Source organism: Esox lucius, chromosome 8 (assembly GCF_011004845.1).
Source record: "Esox lucius isolate fEsoLuc1 chromosome 8, fEsoLuc1.pri, whole genome shotgun sequence".
In the NCBI taxonomy this organism is placed as follows: domain Eukaryota; kingdom Metazoa; phylum Chordata; class Actinopteri; order Esociformes; family Esocidae; genus Esox; species Esox lucius.
Genome location: NC_047576.1, coordinates 1,154,719 through 1,174,649, shown reverse-complemented (window position 1 = coordinate 1,174,649; position 19,931 = coordinate 1,154,719). Strand labels below are relative to the sequence as shown.

The 19,931-nt window shown below is 44.9% G+C and overlaps 1 protein-coding gene across 1 annotated transcript in view; it reads right to left on the bottom strand.

Annotated features, from left to right (window-relative positions):
* The window catches only part of LOC105006477 (zinc finger protein GLIS1), a 100,964-nt gene that overhangs the window by 26,910 nt on the left and 54,123 nt on the right, over positions 1 to 19,931 (bottom strand). The window contains exon 5 of the mRNA XM_029121515.2: positions 2,935 to 3,096. Within this exon, the coding sequence (XP_028977348.2) occupies positions 2,935 to 3,096 (162 nt within the window). The remainder of the gene's footprint in view (positions 1 to 2,934; positions 3,097 to 19,931) is intronic.

Genomic DNA, 19,931 nt, shown 5'->3' with positions numbered 1-19,931 from the left:
ACTACGACAGGACACTAAATTTAAAGGAGCATTTGGGTAATCTGTGGAAGATTGATAACATTAAGATAATTTTTTTTAAAGATATATTTAAGTTAAAGGGCACAATACCCCAATGTGAGAGGGCAATAATGTGATCACCATGGAAACAATGTCGTAAGAAGGACTGCACCCCTGTCGTCATTGTTCCACTGCGTTCCACAGCGTTACTGGCAAGAACTCGACATGCAGCTCCGCAATGGAGACATTTCCTCCTAATGTCTATGTTTCTGCTTCTCTCTGTACACTGGAATATAAGGTGGCCATTAAAGTGAAAGGCGATATGCCTCTTTATTAGCTTTCAGCTAGTACCTCACTCTGTTCTGTAAATAACACATTGTTATTCCAAGCGTCTCTCAGCGCCACTCATCTCTGCCCAGTTTGTTATTCCTGCGCAACGCCACCCCAACACAGACCCCACGAGTGGAGAGAAGAGCGAGCGAGGGAGAAAAATACACGACTTCTGTCTAGTGTAAATATCATTACAGTTGAAAATGATTTTTCCCCAAAGTGCGTTTGGCGGGCGGCAAAATTAGACTGTCGGCAGGGAGCTAATGCGTTGCCGTCAGCATCTGGGGCTGGTAATGTAATCGCCAGTGTCAGTACGGGCCTGGTAATGTAATCGCCAGTGTCAGAACGCTACGAGTGCCTGGGTGGCTAGTGAGTGCCATGTAGACTTTGGATAATGCGGTTTCTGCACCATGACTCATTTGCAAGACACTTTAACACTCTATGATGGCCTTGTTAGTTCAACATTTTTATAAGGAATATTTCAGTTTGCGCTCGAGTATGAACAGAATTGTAACGATACTCAGAACACTTAATGTTGGCCTCTCTGAATGTCTGGTGGTGCTGGGCTTTGAACTGAGGCCTGGAAGAGGGTGGCTCTGGACGAGTGCTGAGACAGGCACGTGCACTGGCTTTACTATAAGATACAGTCACTGCTTTCCCCTTTGTATCCAGATACAAGGCATAACCCAACTCTCCACGCTAAGCCAACCACTGGTTAATTCACACGCCGTGAATTGCGACTAATGGAAGTGGTATTGTAAGGACATCTGTGTCCTGGAACAGGCAGGGCCCTCAGCGGAAGCCAGGGAGCGTGGGGCCCCTTGAGAATGGCATGTTACTCACAAACTGCAACAACGTCACAAACTGACGACAACATCACAATGTACGACACCGCCACGAACGACATGGCCACCGATGGCACGGTCACGATACGCAAATAGAAGTTGAGGTGTGAAAAGAGGCACTAACACGTTCTTGTGTACAATCCCAATCTTCTTCCTGTTATGTAAGCAGCAGATTTAGAAAGGGAAGGAACATACACTCACCTAAAGGATTATTAGGAACACCATTCTAATACTGTGTTTGACCCCCTTTCGCCTTCAAAACTGCCTTAATTCTACGTGGCATTGATTCAACAAGGTGCTGAAAGCATTCTTTAGAAATGTTGGCCCATATTGATAGGATAGCATCTTGCAGTTGATGGAGATTTGTGGGATGCACATCCAGGGCACGAAGCTCCCGTTCCACCACATCCCAAAGATGCTCTATTGGGTTGAGATCTGGTGACTGTGGGGGCCATTTCAGTACAGTGAACTCATTGTCATGTTCAAGAAACCAATTTGAAATGATTCGAGCTTTGTGACATGATGCATTATCCTGCTGGAAGTAGCCATCAGATGATGGGTACATGGTGGTCAAAAAGGGATGGACATGGTCAGAAACAATGCTCAGGTAGGCCGTGGCATTTAAACCATGCCCAATTGGCACTAAGGGGCCAATTGTACCAAGAAAACATCCCCCACACCATTACACCACCACCACCAGCCTGCACAGTGGTAACAAGGCATGATGGATCCATGTTCTCATTCTGTTTACACCAAATTCTGACTCTACCATCTGAATGTCTCAAACGAAATCGAAACTCATCAGACCAGGCAACATTCTTCCAGTCTTCAACTGTCCAATTTTGGTGAGCTTGTGCAAATTGTAGCCTCTTTTTCCTATTTGCAGTGGAGATGAGTGGTACCCAGTGGGTCTTCTGCTGTTGTAGCCCATCCGCCTCAAGGTTGTGCGTGTTGTGGCTTCACAAATGCTTTGCTGCATACCTCGGTTGTAACAAGTGGTTATTTCAGTCAAAGTTGCTCTTCTATCAGCTTGAATCAGTTGGCCCATTCTCCTCTGACCTTTAGCATCAACAAGGCATTGTCGCCCACAGGACAGCCGCATACTGGATGTTTTTCCCTTTTCACACCATTCTTTGTAAACCCTAGAAATGGTTGTGCGTGAAAATCCCAGTAACTGAGCAGATTGTGAAATACTCAGACCGGCCCGGCTGGCACCAACAACCATGCCACGCTCAAAATTACTTAAATCACCTTTCTTTCCCATTCTGACATTCAGTTTGGAGTTCAAGAGATTGTCTTGACCAGGACCACACCCCTAAATGCATTGAAGCAACTGCCATGTGATTGGTTGATTAGATAATTGCATTAATGAGAAATTGAACAGGTGTTCCTAATAATCCTTTAGGTGAGTGTATCTTATATTACTCCTGCAAAGGTACTTTTCAGATGCCCAAACACATTCTAACCAAAGTATGACGCTTGGCACTTCTAGAAAACAATCAAATAGTTCAAATCTCAATATAACCGGATTCCAGTACTTTAAAGCCACCGGCCAGTCAATGGTTAAACTGTCTTCAACCTCTTATCAGGCGTGATCACAGTTGAAGGATTCCCAGAATCTGGAGGATAAGGAAATCCAACAAGGATTTCTATAAAACCTGGGAATGTACAGAAAGTTCCGTAGGATTTTGTGCCCCTTGAGAGTCTGAGGAGGGAAGAAGAGAAGAGAACCAGAGTAGGGACTGTGTAGATGTGTTCTGACCGTGTCCAGGTGAGTGCGCTGGTGCTTGGCTCGGTCGCTGGAGTTGCTGAAAGCCTTCTGGCAGCCGGGGTGTTGGCAGAGGTAGGGCTTCTCTCCTGTGTGGCTCCTCAGGTGGATCTTTAAATTCTCAAGACGGGAAAAGGCCTTGTTGCAGCCCTCAAACTGTTAGGAGAATGCAGATGGAAAACACACAGAAGATAGGGAGGGAAAGAAAGAGGGAGAGGGTTGGAGAAGAGATGGAGAGAAAGGGAGAAAGAGAGGGAGAGAGAGGGAGATGGAGAGGAAGGGAGAGAGGCAGAGAGAGAGAGAGAGAGAGAGAGGGAGAAGGAGAGAAAGACGAGAGAGGCAGAGCAAGGGTTAGATCAATATAAGGAGGTAGGATACTGTAAACAGTGGTACAATGAAGCCTCTGTGTTCATGTACCTCTGTGACTCAGAGAGGAGCATTCTCCCCTTCTCCCCTGAACCTCTTATCACACACACATCTGGACGGGTCCAACCACTCACAGATACCAGCCATGGTCAACATCTCTCATCTTCGCCTGGGCTGTTCAACACTTGGGTTTCCAAACACTGCTGTAAAAAGGAATCCATGAGTAGCTTGACAGGCAACAGACGGCAGCGTTGCCAGGCAACAGCCTCTATAGGTTGTCATGTTAGGATCTGAACACTGTAACTGATGCCTGGAACGTCTCCTTCCTGTGTGTTGCCAGGCAACAGCCTCTATAGGTTGTCATGTTAGGATCTGAACACTGTAACTGATGCCTGGAACGTCTCATTCCTGTGTTTCTGTCACATACAGTAGATAACCGTGTTAGTTGTTGTGGTGTTCCATTGAACTGTACTGAGGCAAACTGTTAGTGGTGAAGTCCCAGCTATCCTGCTCAGGGCTGTGGAACCTGGTGATACTCAGGCCTAGCAGAACATTTAAAACAGAATATGTTTTTATTTATATTTTGCCAGCCTAGTTGTACCCAGGTTTTAGTCCCTGTTATAATATGGTATATGGAAAGCCTACACCGACAGAGAAAATACAGGAAGTCTCCTCTGAGACGGCTGAGGGAAGATGAGCTTGATAAATGGCCCTTTACCTCCCATTGTGGCCAATCAGACCACGGAATCCTAACCACTTAGCCAATGATCACCGCAGATTTGTTAGCACACTCATTATTCATGAGGCTGGGGGCACATGCTCCTTCGGTTGGTTGATTGGTCAAGACCATAGCCACACACCCCACACACACACACGTCACTGCGTCCATAATCATGAAGCGTTTGGAGCACCAAGGTCCAGTCCAGACTAGCTGGATGTAACCTATATCCCGCCGGGTTAATCTGCCCTAACTATTCACCGGGACTGGAGGTGGTGGTTAGCCTGACATCAACACCAGTCAGGGTTCCATCATAGCCCTAACAATGACAGCCTCTGGGCCAGTGAGGAACCTCGCCTCAGGAGCCTTTCCTGTAACTCTACCTCAGGACTCAGCCAGCCCTGCCCACTCAGCCATTATACACCAGTCAGGGGCAAAGAGACACACACACACACACAGACACACACAGAGGTCTGGGCTGAAACCTGACAGGTGCCACTCCCTCCATTCTTTCCTGACTTTTAGTGAATCCTGTGTTTGTGTGTGTTTTTGTGTGAGTGTTCGGCTTGTAAAGACAGGAGCGCATCAGGTTACGCACAAGGAGAGAGACACACCATTCTTCCAACGTGCCTTCAGTCCTGATCTGGGCTCTATGCTCTTCCCTGGCCTCCTTCATTCACTCAGCGCTGCTTTAGCCCAGCCTCCTATTCACAGGCCATTTAATATGGGGGAAACCTAAACCTGTCATGACTAGAAGTGGCTCAGATGACCTTGTGGGCCTGTGTGTGTGTGTGTATGTATGTGTGTGTGTGTGTGTATGTGTGTGTGTGTGTATGTGTGTTTGTGGCACATACTATACATTCTATGCATGCACACACTTACACACACACACACTCGTACCACCCACCATGCATTTAAAACTTTTTTTCCAAAACAAATTTTTTCAAACCTCTAGCCCTAGGCCTAATTTAAACCCAAAGCCGAACACTAAACTAAACTCTAAGCCTAACACTAAACTAAACCCTAATCCAAACACTAAGCCTAACACTAAACTAGACCCTAATCCAAACCCTAAGCCTAACACTAAACTAAACCCTAATCTAACCTCATTAACCATAGTTTTATCGTCCCCGACATTCTGGGGGATTTTCTGAGAAATGAAAATACACAAAACATTTTATCTCACCACTAAGACGCCTCACAAACGAAACAAAGTTCCTACCAAGTTCCTAGTAGGTTACCTCGTAAAACCTATTGACAAAGCTGCTAAAAGCAACTTTTACTAAGGAATGGGAAGCAATCTTAAGGTTAAAGAAAGGGCGTGGTTGATCCTGTTGCTATGGATGATAGTGTGATGTGTTCCATGAACAAGCTTATATACTACACCCACAGTGATTGGCTGATAGGGGAGGGGTCTCTGTCAGTGAATTCATCAAACTGTAGCAACAATGTAAAAGGATGTGTAATGTTGCCAAATTGAAATAAAGATAAAATTATAAAGCTGTAGTCTTAGTGTCACTGATTAAAAATGAAACCAAGAATGATTTACTGACTAGTCAAGTATACGTTCAGCTAATTATTAGCCTCTTGTCTGGTAGCTAATAAACAATTAATGGATGTGCATATAAGCAGCCATTTAATTATCAGACTAGGACCACCATGGCAGTTAGTGGGATGGGAAACTTTACATGATGCAAACAAAAGCCAAAACCAAACTGGACACAAGAACAACATTTACTTCCTGGGCAACTTGTACATGGAAGGAAGGACATTAAAGGAACATTTGGAGTTAGGATAGCTTCTATAACAAAACAGAAGCATAGGAAATTATAAGCTTTCAAATAAATGCATCTTTCCCACTTCTGTTCAGAAACACAGATGAGTGTGAAAAGCCCTGGTATGGGAACCAGGCCTTTGCCATACGGGCCCCTAGACTCTGGAACAGCCTCCCACAGAATGTCAGAGATGCTGCGTCAGTGCACTCTGTTAAACCTTAACAAAAAACTAATTTAGATGTCTTTTATTAACAAGTATTTTACCATTGTGATATTATATTTTGTTTATTCTTTAACCCTTTATTTAAAAATAAATAATATATATATTTTTAGATATTATTTTATTATTCTTTTAATGTATTTTTATTTCTATTTTTATTTTGTGTGTAAAGCACTTTGTGTAATTATACTAGAAAAGCGCTATAAAAATAATAATAATTATAATTCTTTGCAGTTTCAGGCAAAGGCAGAGATTGCAGAATTAAAGTGATAAACAGCTGCCACAGGTAAAAAGGACATTAGGCCAATAATTTTTAACTACACTAGACCAGAATGTTTTATCCTCTATCTATGTATTAAAGCTATACAAAAATGAACATAAATGTATTTATAGATAAATTAACCTCACTATACAGATTATATAAACATGTCATTACAGATTATATTGTAACCTACACCAATCAGCCATAACATTATGACCACTGACAGATGAAATGAGTAACACTGATAATCTCGTTATCATGGCACCTGTCAGTGGGTGGGATATATTAGGCAGCAAGTGAACATTCTGTCCTCAAAGTTGATGCATTAGAAGCAGGTAAAATGGGCAAGCATAAGAATATGAGTGACTTTGAGGCTGTTCCCGGTCTGCAGTGGTCAGTACCTATCAAAAGTGGTCCAAGGAAGGAAAAGTGGTGAACCGGTGACAGTGTCATGGGCGGCCAAGGCTCCCTGATGCACGTGGGGAGTGAAGACTGGCCCATGTGGTCCGATCCAACAGACGAGCTACTGTAGCTCAAATTGCTGAAAAAGTGAATGCTGGTACTGACAGAAAGGTGTCAGAACACACAGTGCATCACAGTTTGTTGTTTATGGGGCTGCATAACTGCAGACCAGACAGGGTGCCCATGCTGACCCATGTGACCACTGCTGAAAGAGCCTACAATGGACACGTGAGCATCAGAACTGGACCATGGAGCAATGGAAGAAGGTGGCCTGGTCTGAGTAATCACGTTTCCTTTTACATCACATGGATGGCTGGGTGTGTGTGCATCACTTATCTGGAGAACACATGGCACCAGGATGCACTATGGGAAGAAGTCAAACTGGCGGAGGCAGTGTGATGCTTTGGGTAATGATCTGCTGGGGACCATGGGTACTGCCATTCATGTGGATGTTACTTTGACATGTACCACCTACCTAAGCATTGTTGCAGACCATGTGCACCCTTTCATGGCAAAGGTATTCCCTGATGGCATTGGCCTCTTTCAGCAGGATAATGCGCCCTGCCACAAATGGTTCAGGAATGATTTAAGGAACACAACAACAAGTGCAAGGTGTTTATTTGGCCTCCAAATTCCCCAGATCTCAATCCAATCAAGCATCCGTGGGATGTGCTGGACAAACAGGTCCGATCCAGGGAGTCCACACCTCGCAATTTACAGGACTTAATCTGCTTCTAACATCTTGGTGCCAGATTCCACAGCACATCTTCAGAGGTCTAGTGGGTCAGGGCTGTTTTGGCGGGAATAGGGGGACCTACACAATATTAGGCAGGTGGTCAAAATGTTATGGCTGATTGGTGTATAATTCAAAACATTTCTTACATTTATTAAGATGAGGCTCAGCACCCAGGGCTTTGTCTCCTATTGTCTCAGTGGTGGACAGTGTCCTTGGGCACTCAGACACCAGCATAACAGGGCTTAGTTAGTCTAATGTCACATGACCCTGGCAGTAATAATGTACTAATGTCACATGACCCTGACAGTAATAATGTACTAATGTCACATGACCCTGGTAGTAATAATCTACTAATGTCAGGTGACCCTGGCAGTAATAATGTACTAAAGTCACATGACCCGGCAGTCTAATGTCACATGACCCTGGCAGTAACAATGTACTAATGTCACATGACCCTGGTGGTAATAACGTACTATTGTCACATGACCCAGCAGTCTAATGTCACATGACCCTGGCAGTAATAATATGCTAATGTCACATGATCCGACAGTAATGTACTAATGTCACATCACTGTCATGGTTTATATAACACCACCCATATCCAGATATTAATAGGAGTCCTCTCCTCGCCAGCCTCCGCTGGTAATTGATTCCCCCGCACTAGCAGGTAGGAAAAGAATCACATGGAAACCAAGTACGGATGTCACACGAGCCGACACACAGTGCTCAGTATGTACTAGCACACCAGGGATACAGTAGAAACCATGATCGGATGACCAGCCCACCCTGCGGCTGTTACACCACCTACTCAAGTCTCCACAAGAGGGCTTGGAAACCCTTCAATGTGTTAAACCACAAAATGCTGAGTGGAGCTGCTTTATTGTAGAGCAGAGTGATCAAATCTACAGGACTGAGGGGGGTGGACTCTTAATACAATCCCAGAGACTCAGCGATAAATTCCAACACCTGAGTCCTGACAAACATGCCCAGATGAATCTTACAATTAGCAACCCATCATTTCCCTTAGGAAAACAAACACAGCTTTTATTGACTGGCAAAATTCTTATACAGCTCCGGAAAAAATTAAGAGACCGTTTTTACCTTTTTCTTTCCTTTCCAAAAAAGTTGTAAAGTAAAGTTTTGAGTGAGGAACAGAAGCGTTTAATTTGCAGTGGTCTCTTAATTTTAACCCTTCTCTTCCCAGCTCAAAACCTTCCCTTTTGGCTTTTTTGGAAAGGAAAGAAAACGCAGTGGTCTCTTAATTTTTTCCAGAGCTGTATTTATGCAGTCAGAAAATACTTCCTTTAACGATATAAAGATTTGAGCATACTGTAAATGAGAGTTATGTCGGCGTGTAGAAAAGCGTGCTAATCGTGTATAGCCGCCCAAAGTTGTCTGGAAGAGACTGCATGTCAAATGGCACCCTACTCCCCAGAGCACCCCATTGCATTCTGGGCAGAAGGAGTGCACTCTGTCCTGAATAGAGAGCCATTGGTGACGCAGACAGTGAGAGTTTCCCTCCCTGTTGAGAGCTGCCCCTGTGCACTGACACATTCTCCACAGGACATTGGTTCAGAATTCTTATAGACTATTTGTCATAGGTCAGGTGTAGCTAGCCCAACTGTCAAAATGGCTCAGTTAACCCCATAGGAGGTCACAAGTCAAACGCTAACGGTAAAACGCTAAACGGAAGTTGAGCGGTTGAAGCTATTTTGTACAGGGCGAAAACGTCACTAGCAATATTATTCAATTATCTATCAGAATAATTGCTTAGCTTAGCCATAAAAAGCTAGGAGACAAGGAGGAGGGCCTCACTGGGAACATAGAAATACATACGAATGAATAGAATGGGTGTCACCATTCATGTCAGCGGTGGCATGACGGGTGGATTTGTTCTATTCATTATATTTCTAAGGCCCTGATCCAATGGAGGTGTGGCAACCACACAGGACAGCTTCAGCTTCTCCTAAATACACCTTCCATATTATTTGTGAAAACAGTTTAGACGCTAATCACATTAATTGCTTTAAACATGTTTGGCTTTCCCTCTGAATGGTTGGTCCTGAAGTAAATGGGTTTGATAACCGCACGACGCGACCAGGCCCTGAGACACGCTTGACACCACCTCACTCTGAGAGGGCGGCTGGAGCAGCTTGGTAAACATTGGGGTGACGGCGAGTTCTGACACGGCTGAGGGGCCGCCCGGCGATCCCAACAGACAGCTCATGGGCCCGGAGAGCGAGGCGGTGGAGAAGTGGCAAGCCTGAGACCTTCATGGGAAATGACTCCTGACTGGCAAAGAGAAGCCCAAACAGTCGGTCGCCTAAATGGCCGCAGTGTATCGCTAACCTCCGAAAAAAGGAGCTCATTAGAAAGGGCCTGACTGGGACGCCGAAAATGACCGAAACAAACTGGCCGTTTATTATGTGGTGTCGGGGGGAGAAAATCTCTCGCTGACATCTCGGACAGAAATCTGATGGAAAGCCTTGAGAAGCAGAGAGAAGCAGAGAGAGGGAGAGAGAGGGAGAGATGAAACGAAACAAGAGTTTTCTCGTGAGGTTAACATGTTGAGAAACCTACCATAAGTGACTCATGTCCGAGGTCATGTAAGCGATGGCCCCAACGTCTCAATGTGCTTTTTGTGTGGAGTTCATTTCTAAAGCTCCTTGTCTTCCCTGCTATCACTGCTGCAGTCCCTCTCCCAGATATCGGCCTCCAGTGTTGCTGCTGACAAGAAGGAATCCTGTGATACCTGAAACCTCAGGAGCCTGTCATGGTTTTGCCCTGACCACCACCACCACCACCACCCAAACTACTACCCCCACCATCTCCACCACCACCACCCCAACTACCCCCACCATCTCCACCACCACCCCAACCACCACCACCACCACCCAAACTACTACCCCCACCATCTCCACCACCACCACCCCAACTACCCCCACCATCTCCACCACCACCACCCCAACTACCACCACCATCTCCACCACCACCCCAACTACCACTGCCACCACCACCACCACCACCCAAACTACTACCCCCACCATCTCCACCACCACCACCACCACCACCACCACCACCACCCAAACTACTACCCCCACCATCTCCACCACCACCACCCCAACTACCACCACCACCACCACCATCTCCACCACCACCACCCCAACTACCACCACCATCTCCACCACCACCCCAACTACCACCATCTCCACCACCACCCCAACTACTACCCCCACCATCTCCACCACCATCTCCACCACCACCACCACCTGTAGGAGTGGAGGCTCTTTAGCATCTGACTAACGACGATCAAAAGGGGATTAAAACTGTTGGCTGCTAGAAAGCATGAAATCGCCATCACTCATTACTCATGTTGAGAGGGGCGTCCAGTGAAAGCAATAGGTGGGCTACTCTGGAGCTTAATGAGGACTGCTTTGATTGGTTTTCAGCTAATGCATCGGGGCTCCATAATTACCAAAGCTCCTAACAAGGTGAAGTGTTCTCCTGTGGCCACATCTGGGATCCCAGCACAACTCCAGAGAAAAGAACCCTGGACGAAAAATCATACTGGTTGCTTTTCAGTATTATTCCCATCTGGAAAAAAGGTAGTGGAAGTGTGTTAGTTTATCACAAGGTGCCTTTTTATACACTGACCGACAAGGAAAACCACCAACACTTCAGGATCTGTTCGGTGGAGAGACGACGGAGCGCAGAGCTCAGGCTGTGGCCTGGAGAAAACATGTGTGTTTAATCTGCCTGCTTCCAAATGCCCCGTGGCAACCACAGCAAAGAGCAGAAAAACGTAAATGGATGAAATTATATCCATATGATTCAACGAGACAGCTAAGGAAAGGCAGGTTTCTCATGCGCTTCATCAGGGCACCAAATTAAAGCCAGCTTTGCTAAAACATTCGCATTACATAGTTTACACATATCATTTCCACAGCCAGGCGGGACTCCTTTTAGCAGCCAGGCTCATCTGTGACGAATAGGGGCCCTAATTTGAATCAAAGATAGAGGATTTTTTTTCATCTCCTTTCAATTTCTTGATGCTGGATGGAGATTAATTCGTACACACTTTACTTTGTTTTCTTATGAGTCTTTTCCAACTCAAACTCTCACAGCACTTGATTTATGAATGGTGAAATATATTTACACACACACACACACACACACACACACAGCAGTGACTAAGGTAGGACTGTTGTCCAGATGGAACCGACTGAGCGTTGCCGACGCGATCACTCACTCAGCCGATAAATTGGTGGGAGGAAGTAGTCATGTAAATGACTGGAGAAATTGTTCCGAACAGCCATTTTGTACTCACACAGGAACACATAGTTCAGGAAAGATGAAAAAGTTTGCGAATGGTATCGACTGCAACAGGAAGTATTCCTATGATTACTTAATGAGGAGTCCGGCATAAAGAACAACCAGCTGCTCAGTGCCTCAAACAGGCCCGACTCCTCAATGGAACCCCTGTCATCTACCTAGGTCACTAAATGAGGGGGTGACTGTATGATCTGAACCCTCCGTTCCATGGGAGTCCGGGTACAGAACAACACTACTTCAGGTTTGGCTGAGTCTGATCCACAATACTGGCTCTTCATGGAATCACTTAACCTGCTGAGGTCCAGAGATCTGCTTTCACATGTGCCCAGACTCCCAGGACCTGTGTTACATTATAGAGTTAACATGTGATTTCCTCATGATCGGGCCGTTGCAGGGTTTATGACCCAGGTACGAGAGCAGGGGGAACATGGGGTCACACGCCTTCCGTTGTAGTCCTGGAGAACGGAGTCCTGCTCTTTCAAAGAGAAAAGAGGAAAGGGTTAACTTATCGGGCGACCCGCGGGTATTCACTGCCAGCATTCAACTACAGACGCTCATTCCGGATCAGAACAGCCAGTTTCCACATGAAAGTGAATGAATTGCTCAACGTGCCGTAGCTTCAGTCACATCGTTTGCCAGTGCCTTGCTCTCAAACAGGTCCGAGTCCGTACGTACTTCCCCTGCATGAAAACAGACCGGGCAGGAGTTCCCTCTGAAATGAACTCAGCTTCCAACACAAACCGGGCCACGTTTCAGCCAAGTGACCAACCGCATCCATGTCAACAGACTGAAATGAAGGTGGACAGCGTTTGGGCATTGACCAGTACTGAAGCCCTAACCGTAGTAGAGATGTTTGGCAGATGTCAACATGGCAGGATGGAACTTGACTTTTATCTCATGATTGTCGAAAAGAAAACAGATTTCTGACATTGTTTCTGAAATGTGCAGTCCTCGATATTGCGAGTTTAGTCAGAACTTCTCGCTAACTCCGGTTACTGCCAGAGATTTAAATTCAGAAATCATTTTCTAAAGGGTCTGTTTAAAGCAACGACGCCAAGGAAATACCGACCTATTGGTTTATACGACTGAAATTCATTAAGATTGTCTACTCTTACTAATTATTGTTTGAAAGTCCTTTAACAGCTCATTATTCAGATTATAGCAGTGGGCCGTGACTGTGTTTTGAGCTGTACTTCCCCCAATGATAAACACCCAGTGTTGACTCAGCCCTGTCCATCTCTAATAGCTCATGACAGTGTAGCACACAGACCGGGTGCCATGGCCATTAGTAAACCATCAAGGCATTAATTATAAACCCGTTCGCCGTAACTGAAACCTGCCGGGATGTGGGCACGTCGGTGAAAATCCTAAACATGATATGTGCTTGGAGCCAGCAGCTGGACCGGGCCAGGACAGTGTCGTCTGAGTGTCTGTCCGGGACCTCTCACTGACACCTGCTGTTACTCTCCCCAACACTCCTCCTCTCCCACCCATCTTGGGCAGAGCTCCTCTGGGTCACTGTGGACCCTTCTAAAAGGGTCTGGATTCAGGAGCTATGACAGATTTGTGGAACTACCGTGGGCAGACCAGAATGTGTTGTTTTGTGTATTAGTTGGTCACATCAGATTTGTGCCCACTGGACTGGTAATTGTGAAAGAAGCTTGGTTCATATTAATGTTGAAACTCTCTTTTTTTCCTTCTAATCCCTTTTTCGGTAACTGTCCTCCTCTGTGTTGACGTGTTCCTCTGGTCTCTCCTGATTTCTCATCCCTTTCTCCCTTCTTCTCTACCTCTCTCATCCCTCTTTCAATCCCCTTCTCTTGGTACCCTTTCCCCTCTTGGCAGCCTGCTCCTCGTCCACACAGCGGTAGTTGACACAGCTGTCTGGAGGCTCACCCCTTTATCGGGGCACTCTATAACTCCGACCTGACAACAAATAAACATTTCAGAGGCGGTGTGGGCTGCCAAGCCAAACACCTTGACGACAGGGGCTGCATGCTATTCAGAGGGAAAAAACACTAGCTGGAAATTGAACATTAGGTCAAGATGGCATTAAGATCAACACCAAGTAGAAAGCGAGGGAGAATGGGCATTTTGTCCCTCGGAGAGCGAACAACGGACTGGCATCGCTCACTCGGCTGGAGAACAACCAGACCACTAGAGCCTTCTGGGTAATAGGGGAATGGAGGGGTGGTTGCCCAGGACGTGTGGTGAAAGGGTACAGCCAACAACGCTCTCAGTTGGCTCCTTCATTGGTGTCCAACGTTGTCTTCCCTTTTCTCGGTCTGGGAGTCAACAGTTTCACGTCTCAGCAGGTACATGGCTGGCAGGCGTGTATCAGTACGCCTGGGGTTCAATGTGTCAAGCCTTATCAAGACTGAAGGGACATTTTAAATGACCTATGTATTGTCAATTAATCAATTCACATCCACATGTCTGTGGCTGGTTTAATATTTGCATTGAAAAAATGCTGCCCATCCAGCCCATTGGTTTGAGTGTCTCTGTTCTTGAGCAGTTACAGTACTCTGGACAAAAGCAACCTGCCAACTGCAAACACTGGAGGGTTGCAGTGTTCCAACTGCTATTCCACAGTAAATGTTTTCATATTTATGGAATATTTTCCTTGAAATGTCATCAGACATTTGTTTATGCTAGAGCGGCATATGAGACTGTGTCTGGCACCATGATGACTATATTACCATAATGTTTTTTCACATACAATATCCATTTACAGTACCATCAGTACAGCAAATTGTGCATGACCTAATCTAAATCTTGGCTTTATTCCTTTAAATTATGAAACTTGGCACATCAGGACACTGATTTTGGTTTCATTTTGCCCACTGAAAAGGATAAAACCCAATGGGTATAACACAACACCATCTTAATTGTTAGTTTTACAGAAACCAAAACTGGCATAAGACCAGAGAAACCATAAAATTGTCCCAGAGTTATTTTTAATTCTCTACATAAACAAAACCACTGGTTGTAAACATGTACATGTATGTTCAACTAATTCCTGCTGAACTGATCAAATGTAAAACACATGTTTGAAGTTGTACAGGATCCTTTTCTGGAGACTGTTGAGCTTCATTGAAGGGGTGTAAAACTCTGTAGAAGGAAATTAAATCATGTGTGTATGAATCTGACTCTCTGTTTCAGATTCAGTAAACAACAATGGTCCAGGAAAACTGAAACACAACATGATCTTAACCAAGAAACAACACAACAGGATCCTGACCAAGAAACAACACAACAGGATCCTAACCAAGAAACAACACAACAGGATCCTAACCAAGAAACAACACAACAGGATCCTAAACAAGAAACAACACAAAAGGTTCCTAAACAAGAAACAACACAACAGGATCCTAACCAAGAAACAACACAACAGGATCCTAACCAAGAAACAACACAACAGGATCCTAACCAAGAAACAACACAACAGGAACCTTTATATGTCTGTGTCTCTCTGTTTCTTTCTGTGTCTGTTTCTCTCTGCCTGTCTCTGTCCATCTCTCTGGACATGGCTCTGGTATGCCTCTGTGGTGCTGCTCCATTAGACAGTGCAGAGTAAAGGTTGGGGCTTGACAGTGTAAACACACCAAGTCAGTAGGGAGCTCAGACAGCCTCGCTGGCCTGGAAGACTGAACCCTCTGCTGGGGAACGCTCCCAGCACTAATTGCCCTGCTGGATTCCAGCTGAGCGTCAGTGCTATGAAGTGTCATGTTCTGCCAACACTATGAAAGCACTCCAAACTACGCATCACATTCACTTGAATACCGTGCTGTATTGCATCTCCTTCAGATATATCACACCGCAATGTATTGCATCTCCTTCAGATATATCACACCGCGCTGTATTGCATCTCCTTCAGATATATCACACCGCATTGTATTGCATCTCCTTCAGATATATCACACCGCAATGTATTGCATCTCCTTCAGATATATCACACCGCATTGTATTGCATCTCCTTCAGATATATCACACCGCATTGTATTGCATGTCCTTCAGATATATCACACCGCACTGTATTGCATCTCCTTCAGATATATCACACCGCGCTGTATTGCATGTCCTTCAGATATATCACACCGCGCTGTATTGCATGTCCTTCAGATATATCACACCGCGCTGTATTGCATGTCCTTCAGATATATCACACTGCGCTGTATTGCATGTCCTTCAGATATATCACACTGCGCTGTATTGCATGTCCTTCAGATATATCACACCGCGCTGTATTGCATCTCCTTCAGATATATCACACCGCGCTGTATTGCATGTCCTTCAGATATATCACACCGCGCTGTATTGCATGTCCTTCAGATATATCACACCACGCTGTATTGCATGTCCTTCAGATATATCACACCGCGTAGTCGGACCATTCTGGGCTGAAGTCAGTGGGGATGAGACGTTTAATACAACTCTTCTATTTTCCTTGGGGAGTCCTCGTCCTTTTGAAAGCCTAAAATGTTGCCTACTAGTTACCCAGGATAGCCAGTGACCCCCCATGTCAACATAAGCAACAACATAACAGTTTTATTTCATTCCACACAAAAACGCACCCATCGTCTCTCTGGACAGTACCAATGTCTGTTCTCCAGCTTTCTAACATTAGATGGAGGCCCAGAGGAACACTGGATTCTGGTGAGACTCTGGTCTGGGCTGGTCTGAATACAGGCGTAGTGCAGGTCTGTGGTCTGGCGGCCCGGTCTGTTGGGCAGACATGGTCTCGGTCTGGGGGGCACATAAAGGTGTCTCTTGTTGCTCTGTTTATTGGGAGATTGGTCGGCGGTCAGGCTAGCTAGGCAGATGATGTGTCTCAGAGGTCTGTGTGATGTCCACTGCCATCTCAGCCCCCAGCTACATCAATACCTCAACAACACCCATCCCAGCTGGGCGCACTGAGAGATTTACCTCTGTTCACACAACGCTCGCACACTGTCCCAGACAGAATCAACAGGCCCAGTTTACGCACCCCGGCTCCGATGGAATGTTTGCGGAATCGCTGCTCGCTCGAGCACAACTTGTGTCTCAACGGCAGGTACAGAACGACGCCAGTGTTTCACAAGGTTGTTTGAGGAACCAGGAGAGGTTTGTATGTATTTCTTCTGGTAAACCTAAAATGTTAAGAACCAGTGACCAGGGCCCTAGAACATGTTAGAACCAGCGTCCTAGAACCTGTTAGAGCCAGCGTCCTAGAGCCTCAGCTCACCTTTTATCCATCCCTTGGTGGGCCCGGGAACGTGGCTGAACAACCGTGGCCTGTCTCTACAATGCATTAGTAAAGTGATCTGACCCACTGACAAGGTTAAACTGATTAAGGGATTGGATGGGACACAGTTATGACACAACCACAGCGCTATGTAAGGGTCCGTCCACTTCAGTTGTGGATGATCGAGTTTCCAATACAAAAGCGTGATTGAATGTTAAGGAAATTACTAACTCAAAATATTGCATTCCAGACAAATGTAATTATGGCACATGGCATGTAGGGACGTCCACACTTTGATACCTGGATACGCAGTCTAGGGCTGGCAGACAGCGCCTGCATCTCAAACACTTCCATCTGTACAGTCTGGATTAAAAATACATCTGAAATGTGATTATTGACGTTCTGCTTTCATGCTGTTGATGACATTTAAAGGAGTAACTGTCACAAACAAAAATATTTTAGGGGGACCTGAATTTAGCTTAGTTATAGTAAAAGGTATTCCAGTCATTCTGGTTGCTGCAGGCTACATATTGTGGTATTTTAATATTGGTCTACCTCCTCTAACAGTTGAACATTGAAAACCCCCCGTGTCAATTCCAGGAGGGTCATCTCCCTTCTCAGGTGTCAGGTGGTCTCACTACATCATGGATCCTGGTGATGCTGTACATTAACAAACAATATGGGGACTGATTAGAGATGAACTATCACAAAGGTTATATTCCTCAGCACAAAAATCCTACCCGTCTTCTCAGCAACGTTCAGTTCACTTTCCCAAACTAACAAGAGCACTCTAAACATTTCCACTATCCTGAAAATTTATAATTATGAACATCATAATTTCTTAATCCCCCCCCCCCCATACATTCACCTGAATGCATGAATTTATTTATTGATCAGTCAGGGCTTTCTAAGCGAGAGAAAGTAAAAGGATGAATACAAATATATTTTCAGATAATAATTTGGTGTTATTTAGTTAATCTTAATTGATTTAATAATTTCAATCATTTTAACGTTCTTCTGAATACTTCAGTTTCAGATGGAAAGAGAAATGTTTATACGGAAAAGAAAAGAAAATTCAATCAGATCTTTGGTGTTCACTGGGCGACTGAGCCTGAGCAGAGATTTAGAAGCAGGCACCTGCCATTCAACTTTGTTAGTTCAGCATTTCTGAATGACAGTAAAATCAGCCAATCACAAGCTGACTTAGAATGGGTGTAATTGCTTTGTAGGGGGCAAATGAAGGCCCTGAGACATTACCTAAAACACCCAGAGACATGTCACCTAAAAGACCCTGAGACATGTCACCTAAAAGACCCTGAGACATGTCACCTAAAAGACCCTGAGATATGTCACCTAAAAGGCCTTGAGACACGTCACCTAAAAGGCCCTGAAACACTTCACCTACACGGCTCTGAGAAATAGTCTATTTCTCATAATCCCTATCAAACATATTGTCATGTTGGTCCTTTTTACATTTAACCATTCATTTATCCCATAGGACCTTAAGTGTTTGACAGCTTGTTTTTGTAGCTTGTTTACTTTTAGCTATAGGCTATGTAACCTAGCTTTGACCAATACTAAAGCAGCTGTAAGATTCCGACTTTGATTTTGGTTGTTTTCTGATTTTCTTTACAGATCTAGTTTGTTGTATTCCTATGTTTTGTTCATTCTATATGTTGTACTCTATGCGTGGTTCAATTTTCATTAGTTTTGATTGTGTTCGGTGGTTTGTACCTTAGCACCCCCTGTAAGATCAGTTCAGTTTGTGTGTTTCTTTGTGATGTATAGTCCTGTTTAGATACAATGTACTGAGCCTTTTTCAAAGTTGTCCAGTTTATGATTATTCTGTGTATGATCCTTGTTCCTAGTACCTTATCTGCCGTTGATTAGTCCACTCCTTTCCTGTACCTAAGCCTGGAATTGATCTCCTTTTGTGGAAGACCCTGCTAGACCTAGACATTCGTTGCCTGCTCCTTTTGTACCTTTGCCATTTCGGATTTACTGTGTTTTGACCATTGCCTGTCTGACCAAGCTTTTCTGCCTTGTCCTAGTGCTAAATAAACATCTCTCTGCTCGTGGAGCCACATTCTTGCCTGTCATATTCTTATAGTAGCTATATATTTGGTAATCATTATTGGCAGAACGTCACGTAAATTTACAGAATAGTTAATTACATTGAAACTCAATGTAAAACATATCCCTTGTCACCCAAACATGTTTCTTGCCATCAAAGGCCTGTGTATGATCTCTGTCGACTGTAATAACCAGGTGTGTATGATCTCTGCGGACTTTAATAACCAGCTGTGTATGATCTCTGTGGACTGTAATAACCAGCTGTGTATGATCTATGTGGACTGTAATAACCAGCTGTGTATGATCTCTGTGGACTGTAATAACCAGCTGTGTATGATCTCTGTGGACTGTAATAACCAGCTGTGTATGATCTCTGTGGACTGTAATAACCAGCTGTGTATGATCTCTGTGGACTGTAATAACCACCTAGGGGTGAGAATATGTTCCTCACTATCAACAACCTTCTTTTTTTTCCTGGAAGTGCAAATAAAAAAACAATGTTTTCCGGATAGTAAGATGGTAGGCTGAAAGGGCAAAAAGATGAAGCCCCTCTGTGCTCCATCCAAACTATAGCTCCACTACAGCTCTATTCCAGCTCCACTCCACTACAGCTCTATTCCAGCTCCACTCCACTACAGCTCTATTCCAGCTCCACTCCACTACAGCTCTATTCCAGCTCCACTCCACTACAGCTCCACTACAGCTCTATTCCAGTTCCACTCCACTACAGCTCTATTCCAGCTCCACTCCACTACAGCTCTACTCCAGCTCTGCTCCACTACAGCTCTATTCCAGCTCTTCTCCACTACAGCTCCACTACAGC